The 13,587-nt window shown below is 47.4% G+C and overlaps 1 protein-coding gene across 1 annotated transcript; it reads left to right on the forward strand.

Annotated features, from left to right (window-relative positions):
• Positions 1–495: 495 nt before the first annotated feature.
• Positions 496–13,184, forward strand: GPR148 (G protein-coupled receptor 148; the record flags this gene model as incomplete). Its single annotated transcript, XM_079134648.1, has 5 exons — positions 496–616; positions 1,293–1,467; positions 9,149–9,327; positions 10,524–10,690; positions 11,973–13,184. 5 exons carry the CDS (start codon positions 496–498, stop codon positions 13,182–13,184), a joined length of 1,854 nt encoding a protein of 617 aa, XP_078990774.1.
• Between the last annotated feature and the right edge of the window lie 403 nt (positions 13,185–13,587).

The following is a 13,587-nucleotide window of genomic DNA, read 5'->3' on the forward strand; positions in this document are numbered from 1 at the left end:
CCTTTTCTTCCTCTTTAGTTGGTGCACATCATCATATTTCTGGAGGTCATCATCATTATTAGGTAGCTCTGCTCCCTGTAATCTTCGATTTGAACCTGTAATGAATTCCTTAACAGCATAGAAAGGTATATCATTAGAAGCATTTTAGTCAAGCACAGGTTTGACATACCTCACAGGTACCCACACCGGAGTTTTGCTGGTTTCTGGAAAGACACAAGCATAACCCCTACCTTGAGAGAGAAGGGGTTGGGGCCCATGCCATTGAGATTATATGGGGTCTTTCTACCTAAGGGCAAAGGAGAATGAGCTGGTAAGGAGTCCTGTAGGTGAAACAGCAAAAGCGGCTGGGCAAGAGGCAGACTGGAGAGAAGCAGATAAACATTCCATGGATGCAGCAAAAGCAGAGGTTGGGGCAGAAAAGGAGAGACCAGGGTCAGAAGGAGGGAGTGGTAGAACTTCTCTGGCGGCTTGAATCCATTTAGCTATAGGTTCGGCATGGAGAGGAACAATGGCATTTTTAACAGCGGTAGTGGCTCCCTCCCAAACAAGTTGTTTAACAAGAATAACCTTAATGAGCTCATCAGAAATAGTGGGATCAACAGCAGTTTGAACACGTGTGAGGAAGTCCATGGGGCTTAGGGGGAGGAGAAGGAATGGAATGCGGGACATTAGAAGGGGAAGGTTCAGTGTCTTCCTCAGAATCAGAGGAAGACGGAGAGTCTTTAGAGGATAAAGACAAAGGAGACAAGTGCAAAGTCAACTTGTCATCATCCACGGAAGCATTAAGTTTTTGAAGTATAGCTTCAGTGGAGGAACCCTGGAGGGACGCTATGATAGCTAGGAGAATAGGAAAAAAGGTAGCGGAGGGAAAGTGACCATCATGAACCTCCCTTTTTTGGGCCAAAAGAAGGACCCGCATCCAGATTTGTGGGTCCCAAATATTTTCAGGATTAATCCAAAGTGCCAGAACTATAGTCTTATCAAGGTCAGAAGTTTTTACTTTAAGGCCTCTTTGGGACAGAAGAATTTGTAAAGCAGATAATTGAGGCATTTTCCGGGTAAAAAGGAGGTTGCCCATGTTGAGGGGACGCAGAAGAGAATAGAGGAAAAAAAAGAGCGAAGAAAACAAAGAAGAGGCACAAAAAAAGAGAAAAGTGAAAGAAAATCGTAAGAGAGAAAGTGAAAGTAAAAAGGGAGACAAAGAAGGGAGCCCTAAAAATGCGGTGGATCAATGTAAATGCTTAAACAGGGGACTTGTAACGCTTTTCAGGTGTTGCCCGTATGCCTGCCAGGGTCTCGGATTGTTCCCAAGCCAATTCAGGCAAGAGTGGTTCAGCGTTTAGGAGTGATCAGCGCCGAAGTAAACGCCCTGGATGAAACGAAAGTGTTGCCGCTCAATGAAACGAGGGAGAATACGACGAGCCAAACAAAAACGGGGAAAAAGAAGGAGCCTATCTTACCCTATAGGTTCTGTATAACACAAAACACAGAACAAAACCCCGAGAGACACATACAGTGTTGATAGGCGCCCTTACCCAGAGCCGAAGAAACCACGGGGGCTGAGAGCCAAAGAAAGGGGCCGACCAGCGGTGGTGGGATCCTTGGGCACCAGATGTTGTATCCCACGGGGAACCATGTAATGGGGGGTGAAGGGCGCAGTGTCAATAACCACCCAGACACTGGGAGCCAGGTAAGAGCAGGCGAGAGCTGCTGACTCCCTTATTGCGGGAGCTGCTTCTTCTTTTATTGAGTACCTATCCAATCAGCGCCTCACTCAGCGTGTCACACCACTTGAGACCACCAATCATTTGAGCGTTTTGTATTTTGCACCAATGGAAATATATTACTCCACAACCCCCTAACTCCAGCATCCCGCATTTCTGTAAAACCAGCACCATGTGGTTGATGCCAACATCTACTGCCACCTGGAGTAACCAAGCCCCCAGGGACCCTGACTGTAACAGTCTCTTGAGTGCCTGGGTAGCTAAGCATGTTGAAAAAACTTCCTAGGCCCCCTTGTGCAAGAAGGGTGCACTGAAGTATAACCAATAAGTTTGAACTAAAGAGGAATAAGATTAGAAGTCCAGAAAAGGAAAGGGCAGAAATGTAGGTTTCTTAGAACATATGACCCATGGATAAGGGGGTCTACTGTATTAGTTATGGAAGCACTGAAGCACTCTATTCCTAGAATCAAAATTTCTATTTTTTTGTTTTGGTGTTAGTCAACCTTGTGTCACTATAACAAAATACAGGGGGTATTCAACATAAAAAGGCAAAAGGTGTATTTTGGCTTTTGGTTTCAGAGAGTTTAAGTCCATATTTGCTTGGTCATGTTCCTTTTGGGCTTCAGGAAGCACAGTTCCAGTGGGAGGTCTTAGTGCACTGGCGGTAAGCCCTCAAAGGGACCTCACCTCTTCTTCCTTCTCTTTTGATTCCCAGTCATAAGTTGCAGGGTTTTGCCATGTGCTCCCGCCATGATGTGCTGTCTCACCAAAAGTAACACGGCCAACCCACCATGGACTAAAAGCTTCAAAACTCTGAGTCAAAATAAACATTTTGCCTTTATAAATGGATTCTCTCTGTTACAGTAACTGGAAACTGACTAACATACTGAGCAACAAATCATAAGCCTAGTGGTTTAAAACATCAGAAATTTATGGTATGGCTCAACTTGGATCTCCATTCAGGAGCTCACGTTCAGTGTGTCTACTGGCTATAGGTTCACTGATGGCTCTGGGATATAAACTACTTTTGAGCTCACTTAATGCCACTGAACTGTCCTTAAAAGTGGTCAAAATGGTAAATTTATGTTAAGTACATTTTACCACAATTTTTTTAGAAACTGAAGAAAAAGGTCCCTCTTCAATATGGTCAGAGATGTAGAGGATAAGATGGAGAAATTTATGGGGAATCTGGAGGGAGCAGACAGAGTGGGGAGGCAAGAAACATGATGAGGGCCTCAGAGGAGGCCTCTGTGTGGGGACAGGCAGGGTTCCAGAAGGCAGGAGCAACAACTGGGCAGGGCCAGGACAAACCAGGCAGGTGGTCTGAGGACAAAGCCCACACATTGGGGAAAATATCTTCAGGGAAATTTGGGAAAGGAAAGGCACTTTGGAGAGGCTGGAGTGTCAAGGATCTGCTGTCCACCATCTGGGCTGCTTCTAAGGGCATCCTCAGATGTCCTGCCCCTGGTGGGTCCCAGACCTAACAACTACCTCTACCTGCATCCACTCCAAGCAATTCCAAACAGGGTGCAGAAGGTAAATTGAGTTCAGGCTGGACATGGAACATCGGTGGCTCTGGGATATAAACTCACAGAGGAGGAGCCAGCATCACCCAGAGCAAAGTGACCTGCAGGCAGGGTCAGTGCCAGCCTGGCCCCAGTCATCAACATTAGAACCACACCAGTAACTGGAATCCACACAGTTCTCTGCACAGTCTCTGCTGGCTGAGTGCCTGCACTCACCCAAACTCAGCAAAGGGCAGACCTACGTCTCTTTCCATTCTCTGCATTTTCCTGCCCAGTCAGGTTTCCTAGGAATAAGTTGCTACCAGCTTTGCCACCAGGTGGCAGCACTCACCCATTGGATATAGCCTTAACCCGCGTGCATACTTAAACCAGGACCTAAGGTCCTGACTCCAAATCCTTGGATTGGTACCCACTCTTTCCACCATCCTGGGCTTCAGTTTACCTATGATCTCTGTATCCTTCCCATTGCCAGCACCACCCCAGACCCCTTAGGAGTCCCTCTTTCTCCTCTTCCCTTATCAATTGAAGTTTATTCTCTCTGGGCATCCCTTTTGTATTTTGTGTGTCCTTGGAAAGACTTTCTTCCTCTGTCCTGTGGACTTGACGTACACCTTTCTCACTCTCCCAGCTGCTCTGAAGAGTCCCTCGAGGAAGAGACTGCATCTCTCTCTTGTTTGTGTCATAGACCTGTTGTAATGGACTATCTCTGTCCAGCTTGGATGTGATGTCCTAAGGCCTCTGTGACTGTCCCCTCATCCACAACCATGGTGGCAAGGATGGAAGAAGGGAAGTGATCCCCTTGCATTTCTGTGAGATGTTGCATAGGATCGGGAAGGATCCTGGAGTGGGCCGGACTGAGCGGAGGTGGCTCCATCCATGCCTCTGTGCAGATCCTCCCCTCTGGTTCTGGGGGTGGTGAGACTGAATGAGGCCTTCAGATGTGATAAGGCACTCAGCAGTTTGTTCCATTACAAAAATGAAAGGCAACCCCCACACCTACCTGCATGTTGTCTGAGAAAGGAAAATTGTCTTTACTGTCCTTGAGGGTAGCTCCAAGGACACAGGTTTTTTTATACTGGATGCCAAGGACCCCCTCCCCAGTCTCAACAATATATGAAGAAACCTTCAGTGCTGCCTAGGTGAGCAGGTTCCAGGAAGCAGCAGGTGAGGATGCCCGGAAGAGGAGTGCTGCCCACTCTTGCTGGCATCATGACATGCTGGTACTCAAGGATGGAGTCAACTATGACTGTACTCCCACCTGGCTGGGCAGGGGAAACACAGTGGGCTTCTCATGTTACCTATAACATATCTAGATCAATCCAGGAATCTGCATCTTCCTCAATGTCAAGAGTCCCTTCTCCAAGATGCAGTCTGTCTCCAAGATGGTACCTGAATGAACTGAAGGACACTCACCTCAGCTGATGTGAGTCCAGCCCTCATTTGGGCTGTCCTGTCACTAGGACATGACTCCCTTACACATCCTGGGGAATGTAGGATTAATACTGTGGAGGGCCTCTCAGTGCAGCTTGCGTAGAGGATGATGTGATTCTTCATGATACAGCATACTTCTAGAGAAACATCACAGGTGCACATACAGATACTTGCTTTAGCATCCTTACAGTTTTTCTGATTGTAATTCTAGAAATGGAACCAATACCCATCAGGAAGGCAAGTAAGTGGTGCAATAGAGATCAGAATGCTATGGAGTATTTTCATAGAATAAACTAGATCCATGTATGACAACATTGATTTGGAAGAGAGGGTACTGCATGGAAAGTGCAAGTAGCAGATGAAGTGACTGAAATACAAAACATAGAAATCAATGTAATAGATAGTTTGGGAATCACACATTTGCACTGAATTTGTGAAAAATGGGTTTAAAGAATATACAGCTAATCCAGGGTAGAAGATGCCTCTGAGGAAAGAAATATTTGAAATATTCTAAATGTTATTTAAAAATAAAGTAATATATTTTATCATATAAAATAAATATGATTATATAAAATATTTTAAGGTGAAATATTATGTAACATAAAATATATTTTATGTAGAATAAAATTTGATATTAAAAATGGTTGGAAGCAAATATGGCAAAACATGAACATTTGTTAACTGTGTATAGTCATCCATGAGCATCTGATAGGAGAGTTCACAGTGTCAATAAAAAATAGTGCTGGCAGTAACATTTTAATTTAAATAAATGAATAAAACAAATTCTGGTTGTAAACTAAACAACAAAGGACACAGGATGATATGGAAGACAGAGCCAGGTGGCATCATGCAGAAGGTGAGAAGGAGGAAAGCTCCAGTGCAGGCACAGGAGCCAGCTAAAGGCTTTGGCCAGAGGGGAGCATTCCAGGGTGGGGAACAGGGAGCACACAGACTCCAGGCTTGGCACACACTGGTCACTCTATGCTAAAGAGAAGAGGGTGGAGGAGGACAGCAGCCTGCAGTGCTAGAGGACAGCCACAGAGCTTTATAGACCTGGAGAGCAGCTGGAGCTACTTTGTTTATTTTCCAGACATTATGGACTTTCAGGTGGCTTCCAAAGGGGATTGGACATGGTGGTCAGAAGAGAAACGTGGGCATGGACTAAAGAGACTTTTCTAAAGCATCTGTGCTGACAGTCAATAATATGAATCCTACCACCTATGGAATGGAATAATAAAAAGGTCTGACTGCTGGGTAAAGGGGTGATATTGATGCTGCTGTGTGTATAGGAAGTAAATGTGGCTAACCAAGAGCAGGAAACTGGCCGTTTGCATGTGAGAAATGAAGACCAAATGCCATGATCTTTCCTGCCAGCTCCCCAGCTATGGATCCAGGTGTCATCAATCATTTATTCATCTGTCCCAGAACTGGTATGGGCAACTGGGCTGAGTTAGGAGTCACCTTGTGAAGTGGAAATGGGGCATGGATAACAATAAGATCCAGCCCTGCATCCAAGAAGTTAAATGTGTGCAGAGCTGGGACAGTGACTGATCAAAGAGAGCAGAGAGGAAAGCAGCAGAGAGAGGGAGGAAGGAGGGGAGGAGAGGGCAAGAGAAAGAATAATTGTCACTAGCAATAAATATGACTCAATTTTTAAAAAATCTGGGTTTAACCAGGAGACTCAGCCAACATTCCAACATTCTTTGATATGCACCAAAAAATCTGGTAATTCCAAATGTGTCAATGTGGTCAAAATCTCTAGAATCTCAAATTCCATTCTGGAAAAGCACCACATCACTACTGTGATATTCCTGATCAGTTCTGCTGCCTTTGCAAGGGTAGTCCTCTTCCTACCTCTGGCCCATCATAAGGACACCTCCCTCTGTCTCCAGGTCCTCTCCAGTCAGTTGTGAACCTGGGTGCCCTTTTGTCCTTGCAGATGCTGAGTTTGGTCCTGTCACTTTGAAGTTTAAGTTACCTACCTCCCTCCTTCCTACTGCAGACAGTTGTCCCACATGTACCAAGGCAGTACCAGGTCCCTCACACTTCTGGCTCTGTTCAAACTGTGTGCTTCACTTGGAATTTTCTCCCCCATGTTTGCCTTTGTTTAAATTACCTAGCATTAACAAATGATTTTAATCTTCAGTCCAGCACTGACCTTTCTGTGTTACAGCATGTGCTGGTGGGCTGAACAGACTTAGCCCTGCCTGCATGAACTGGATCCTGATAGTAAAGTTAGGTATATGTCATATCCAGTGCAGCCAAACTTGAGGTACCTGTGAGGGGAGGAAAATAAAGACTCACAAACGTAGATTTTGAAGATAAAACTGGGATCAGGTGGAGTGCTGATCTCTGATGGAGAAGCAGATCTAAAGAGTTACACCAGCAATCTTTATATAAGTCTCATTAAGAGGTTAAAGATTATAAGTCAAAGAAACTAGGACATCTATGTAGCTTTTCCTCAATTGCTACCCACAGTTGGAAAGTACAATATTAGGAGCTTTGTGTAGCTCTCAAAAATTCCATTGTTAAAATTTACTGTGAAGTGGGCAGGCTCAGGAGAAGCAGGGCTGGTGAAACCTTGTGGTTGTCTAGCAGAAGACTTCCTCTATTCCCAAGGAGCTATATGCCTGAGATCAAGGTCAGAGCTGATAGGGCTCTTGCACAGAGCCTCCTCATGCAGGGCATTGCCGCTGCAGCTAAGCATCCTGTGCCCTTGCACAGAAACATCCCCAGGCACCAGGCATGCCACAGCCATGCGGTCATCTGAGACCCCCAATCTCTGTCACTGCTCTCCCATCCTGTCACCACTCTCCACAAGTATAAACCACACAAGAACATACTAAGAAAAAATTGGGTAAACATTATAAAAGAACTAAAGGGCAATATATAAGTCTAAAGAAGGGAGCTAAGGTCCACCCTACAGGTCAGGGGGCTTTTTCCAGAAGAAGAATCATTAGAACTGACATCTGAGTGAGCAGAAATGAAGTATGCAAAGAGGATAGCAATGTTTCATGCCTCAAGGAGTGGAAAGGAGGTAAAATCACTGGAACAGAAAGGACTAAAGAGGGAGGGAGGAATAAGGACAGGCTGCACTGGATCTTGTGCATTAGAAGAAAGTTCTTTCTGTTAGATTTCTATCACCGTGAAAAACTACCTGAGGTAATCAACATAAAAAGGCAAGAGGTTTCTTTTGACTAAAAAGATCTGGCCAGAACAATTTTAGAGGAGGAAAGTTTACTTGGGAGCTCATAGTTTCAGAGGTCTCAGTCTGCAGACAGTAGGCTCCATTCCTCAGGGCTCAAGGTAAAACTGAATATCATGGTGGGAGAGTGTGACGGAGGGAAGCAGCTCATATGATGATCAAGAAGCAGAGAGAGAGAGAGAGAGAGAGAGAGAGAGAGAGAGAGAGAGAGAGAGTTCACTTGCCAGATGCAAATATATACCCCAAAGCAATGCCCCCAGTGACCCACCTCCTCCAACCACGCCCTACCTGCCTTCAGTAAGTTACCACTTAGTCCCATCAGGGAATCAATTTGCTGATTGAGTAAGGCTCTCATAACTCAATCATTTCACCTCTAAAGCTTCGTGCTTTGTCTCACACATGAGCTTTGGGAGATAGCTCACATCCAGATTTTGCTGGATAACACCAACTTTTGCTGCTTACCTGCTAGGTAACATTGGGGAAATTAATTGACCCCACATGCACCTCAATTTCCTTGTCTTCAGCAGGTTTCCCGAGGATGAAATGGTTTGTATAAAAGTGCCCAGCTCCCAGTAGTTGCCATACTAGTTCCCTGAGCTTCACCCCTGCCATGTCTGCATGCATCCAGATGGGCAATAAGGGCCCAGGGGGTGGAGATTTCCTTCTCTGCCTCAATCCTGAAGCTTGGTCAGGTGACATGGCCAGTTGCTGAGGGACATTGTATTGCTTCCAGGTGACCAAAAGTCCCCGTTTAGATCATCCTCTCAGACCTGAGAGTCCTGGCTGCTAGCTGCCTGTGGGAACAGTGTATGAATAGGGGTCCTACTGGGGGAGTCTCAGCCATCTCGCCACTGCCTGCTGCCCCCTTCCTGACTCCCCGAGCCTCTTTCTGATGCCACAGTGAGTAGCTCCTATCCCACTGCCAACTGGGTGACACAGCCACAGGGACTCTGTATGTTCAGGAAAGATGGTTTTTCATAATTCTCTTGCAATGTGACCTTAAGCAAGGCACTTAACCTCCCTGGGTCTCAGTTTCCCCCCTGCTACCCATCATCCCCACTTCACAGAGCAGCATGGAGTTTCTGTGAGATAATGTGCCCAGTGCCTGCATGCAGTATTTGCCCCACAATGAGGTCCTGTAGAGTCACTATTACCTTATCTGGGGCACGGGATACTTTAGGGTGTTGTCCATTCTGTGGTTTGTACTTGTTTGCAACAGGCCCTTGCACAGTTGCGTAGACCTTTACCTTCCTGGAGGGCAGGGACGCTCCAGCATCCTCAGGCTTTGAGGTGACACAAATGGTGGAGATTGGGTTTCCAAAGCGATGTCAGTCACCAGTCTGCGCAGTGTACCTGTCTTGTGTCAGTATGCACTTGGCCCCACTCAGCACCCACAATGCTGGCAAGGCTGAGTGTGGGGAGTGGGACTGGCCAGTTAAAGGTTAGGGATAATCAACCAGGGAAAGGCAGTGCCACTGCCATCTGCCCTGGCTCCCAGCCCCACCCCTTTAACCCAGGACACATTCATCCTGTCCAAGCGAGGCTGGCCCGGAGTGATGCCACATCTATGCCACTCTACAATTAGGAGGAAGGGCAATCTGAGCGGGGGTACTCAGGGAAGGTGAGAGAAACTGATGTTCCCCGAGGGCAGCACCTTGGGGAACTCTGCTAAGAGACATTTTATGTACATTTTTGGTCATAAAATGATCCTCACCAGAAGGCAGTCCTCTTTATTACACTTAACAGTAGCTCATTCAGCATGGGAATCATGCTCTTCCGGTTTCCATGGAGCTGTGATTTGTCACACCTGCCACCAGTTATCAGAAGGATTAAGCTCCCAGTTACAATTTTACTGACGGTTTGTCAATTAACAAGTTTCCTTCTCCCAGGAAATTTGCATTCAATGAGAGCAAAGGGTGGCCCTGACCCTGGCCCCAGCTCTGCTGCCCCCAGGGCGTTGGCCAAGTATGTATGTGCTAGGAAGGGCTCTGCTCCCTCTCCAGGGCCTGGGCCCAGTTAGACCTGCAAAGCAATTCATAGAAGTACTAGGGGACACCCTAGGGTGTGCAAGTCAGGGAAACTGGGGCAGGAAGACAGTCTTCCCTGTGCCATCATGGGTTCTGAAGAAAATCCATTCCAGAGAGGGCTTCATGGATGAGAAGAACAAGTATCTGACCAGTTTCCCTACGTTTTCCAAGTGTGTGAACTCCGAATGTCTCCGCCTCTCCTTGCCTCGTTGCTTCACTGTGTCCTAGAGATCTGAGGGTAGAATCAGTCTATGGAGCACATTTAGGAAAGAGGCTGCCTCCTAGGGGACACCAGCTCCTATGAGTGATGGGTTGCAGCCCTGTAAGACAGGTGTGTTGCCATCACAGACCCTAAATGGGGACACGGAGACCCAGTGAAGTGAAGCAATTGGTCAGGATCACAGAGCTAGTTACTACAGGTGGAGCCACAGTTCCTCTGAAGTCTACGGAGGAGAATGCCACAGCACACTGAGAAAGAAAAGATGGGCAAGAGGTGTGCGATTCACAAGGTCTAAGGGCTCATGGCTGATGGATCGGGCAGGTTCTTGTATATCCAAGAAACATTAGCACAACCCAGGGGCTGAAATTCCTACTTACTTCTGATCTTCAGAATATTCAGCCTATTCTCAGGAAGAACATTGTGCTTGTTCCCTGTGGCTGCTGCCCCAAGAGCAGTCAGTGTGCCAGGACTGGGGGAAGGTGTCTCAGGAGCATGGAGAGCATAGCACAGTAGGGTCTGCACTGATAACAAAGGAGTCTGAAGCCTCAGAGGGTATTGTGAGTGGGAGGGCTCATATTTACTAGACATTTACCTCAGTCTATACACTGACTCCCTGTCTATTATGTTGAAGCTGAAGTTGATCTCAAAGAAGTAAAGAGAATCGTGGTAATCAGAGCCTAGGAAGAGTCAATGAAAGGGAGCAATGGAGAGAGGATGGTTAATGGGCACAGGAGTGCAGCTGGATAGCAAGAATAGCTTCTAAAGTTCTATAGCACAGAAAGGTAACTACAAATGATAACATGTAACTGGATATTTCAAATTGACTAATAGGATTCTAAATGTTCCCAACACAAAGAAATTGCAAATGTTTGAGGTGATGGATATTCCAAATACTCTGATCTTTATACATCACATACATGTATTTAAATGTACACCATTAATATGTATAATAGTAATTACTATTTTAAAATATATTAGTGAAAATACCTCTGGACTTTTTGCAGTGTTTCTATGCCATCACTATGGATAGTATTCATGTTTTCCAGAAAAGGAAACTAACAGAAAGGCGAGCAAATCTCCAGCACTGAGACAGAGACAGAGAGAGAGAGGGGAGGGGAGCTTGCTCATGTGACTTGAGCTGGGCCTTCTCCTTGCCACCCCAGCCATGGGCCTCATCTGAGTGCACCCTACTGTTTACATCACCCAACAACTCAATTTGCCCCCCTTGCCCAGAAGCCTGCCACCCACTGACCTCCTCCAGCCTCCCTCTCCTCCTCACTGGATTCTCTGAGATCTCTGCCTGCCCAGCCTCTTTCTTCCTCCCCAGTGCAAAGGAAGTTCTCGCCACACAGAAATCCCACACAAGTCTTCTGAGACTTTGAGCCTGCAGATTGCTCTCACGTGGAGCCCTGTGTAGAAGGGGTGTGAAATGCATGCAAAACTCTGCCATCCCCCACAGTGACAGGGACCCAGTGCTCTGTGAGGCAAAATGTGAAGGTGCCCAAGCTCCTCCAGCCTGACTCCATTTCCTGAGCCTCCAGCAGGTCAGAGATCAGGTGGATCCACAGCCCTGAAATCTTGGTTCCCTGATGACTATTCCTTCCCTCTGGCAGGGTGGCGCTGAATCCAATCCAACGTGGTGAACATTCTTGACGCGCTGCCTGCAAGCCACCCAGACAGGTGTGGGGGGACATCAAGATGGGACTCAACATCCCCCACACCTGTCGGATGAGTTGATCTGGTACATGAATCCACACCCACAGTTGCAGAGACGTGCCTGAGCAAAGAAGCCATGTGTGAGCTAAATTCTGCACTGCCGTTTTTGCATTTGTTGAACAGTCATTCCTAGAGTCTGCCCCAGCCCAATATCTCTGCAAAGGAGGGGGTAACTTCAGGAGCCCTGAAGTGTGGATCAATACTCTGGGAAAGTGCAGAACCAACAACCTGCAACACAGTGAGCCCAACCTGCCAAGAAGCATGGGGAGCAAGTTGGAACCCTGCCCCTTGGCCACTACTACCTGGTCAGGTCCAGTCCAGCTCTTCAGCAAGACACTCTGCACCCCCCAGGCAGCTAGCAACACTTCCCAGGGCCTTGAGGATATCAGGATATCCATCTCCGGGCTGCGCTGGCTCTTCCTTCCCTCCAGTCTACTGACTGCAGCCACACTGGCCCTGAGCCCCCTCATGCTGGTGACCATCCTGCGGAACCAGAGGCTGAGGCATCAGCCCCACTACCTGCTGCTGGCCAACATCCTGCTCTCAGATCTTACCTACATTTTCTTCCACACACTCATCTCCTCCAGCAGCCTGGGTGGCTGGGACCTGGGCCGCATCATCTGCGGCATTCTCAGGGATGCTGTCTTTGCTTCCTACACTAGCACCATGCTGTCCTTCATGGCCACCGTGCTATACACCTACCTGGCAGTCACTCATCCTCTGCGCTACCTCTCCTTCATGTCTGGCAGAGCTGCCCGGAAGACAGTGGCCCTCATCTGGCTGGTGGCCTTCTTCTTCCCCACATTTCTCCTTTGGTTTAGCAAGCAGCAGGACGCCAGTCTGGGAAAACAAGGGGCCTCATGCATCCTGCCGCTAGGCTTGGACATCGAGCAAAGTCAGGGCACCTTGGTCACTGTCACCCACACCTCCATCTTGTGCATTCTCTTTCTGTGCACAGCTTTCATTACCTACTGCTTCTGGAGGATTTATGCAGAGGTCAGGCCTTCAGGCATCTGCACACAAGGCTATTCCCGGGCCAGGGGCACCCTGCTAATCCACATGGTGCTGATCACACTGTATGTAGGCACAGGGGTGGTGTTCTTCCTGGACATCATGCTGACCAAGTACCACCACATTGGTGCCAGCACTCATGCGTGGCTCCTGGCAGCCAACAGTGAGGTGCTCACGATGCTGCCCCGTGCCATGCTCCCCTACCTATACGTGATTCGCTACCGCCAGCTGCTGGGGGTGGTCCGAGACCACTTCTCACCCAGGAGGCATGGAGACATTTTCACCATTTTCCAGAGCTGTGAGGTCCACAATCTGGCAGGCTAAAATTAAATGTTACACGTTGAATGCATTCTAAAATCTTTAGGATGGCCTCAGCTAATGTTTTAACATTTCAAGTTGTTAAGGAGCTCTATTAAAGTGACAATGAGATCCTACTTGGAAATGAAAACAAGTAAAGGTGCTCCAGCCAGGTTCTGGTCCAAGGGGGGTCAGGCTTTGATCTGTTCCCTCCCATGACTTTCTCCCCACCCTCTACAACCCCCGCCACTGAGGAAGAATCCAGATGACAAACAGACAGACACCAAAACATTATGAAAGCTGGAAGCTGGGAGGTAGGAAAGCTAACCTGCTAACTCCTGAGTCCCTGGGTTCTACATGGACAGCTGCTTAGGATGAGGGAGGGAAACTAGAAAGCCCACGACCTACTTCAGTGGGAGCATCCTCGAAA

Source organism: Sciurus vulgaris (genome assembly GCF_902686455.1).
Source record: "Sciurus vulgaris genome assembly, chromosome: 3".
Lineage (NCBI taxonomy): Eukaryota > Metazoa > Chordata > Mammalia > Rodentia > Sciuridae > Sciurus > Sciurus vulgaris.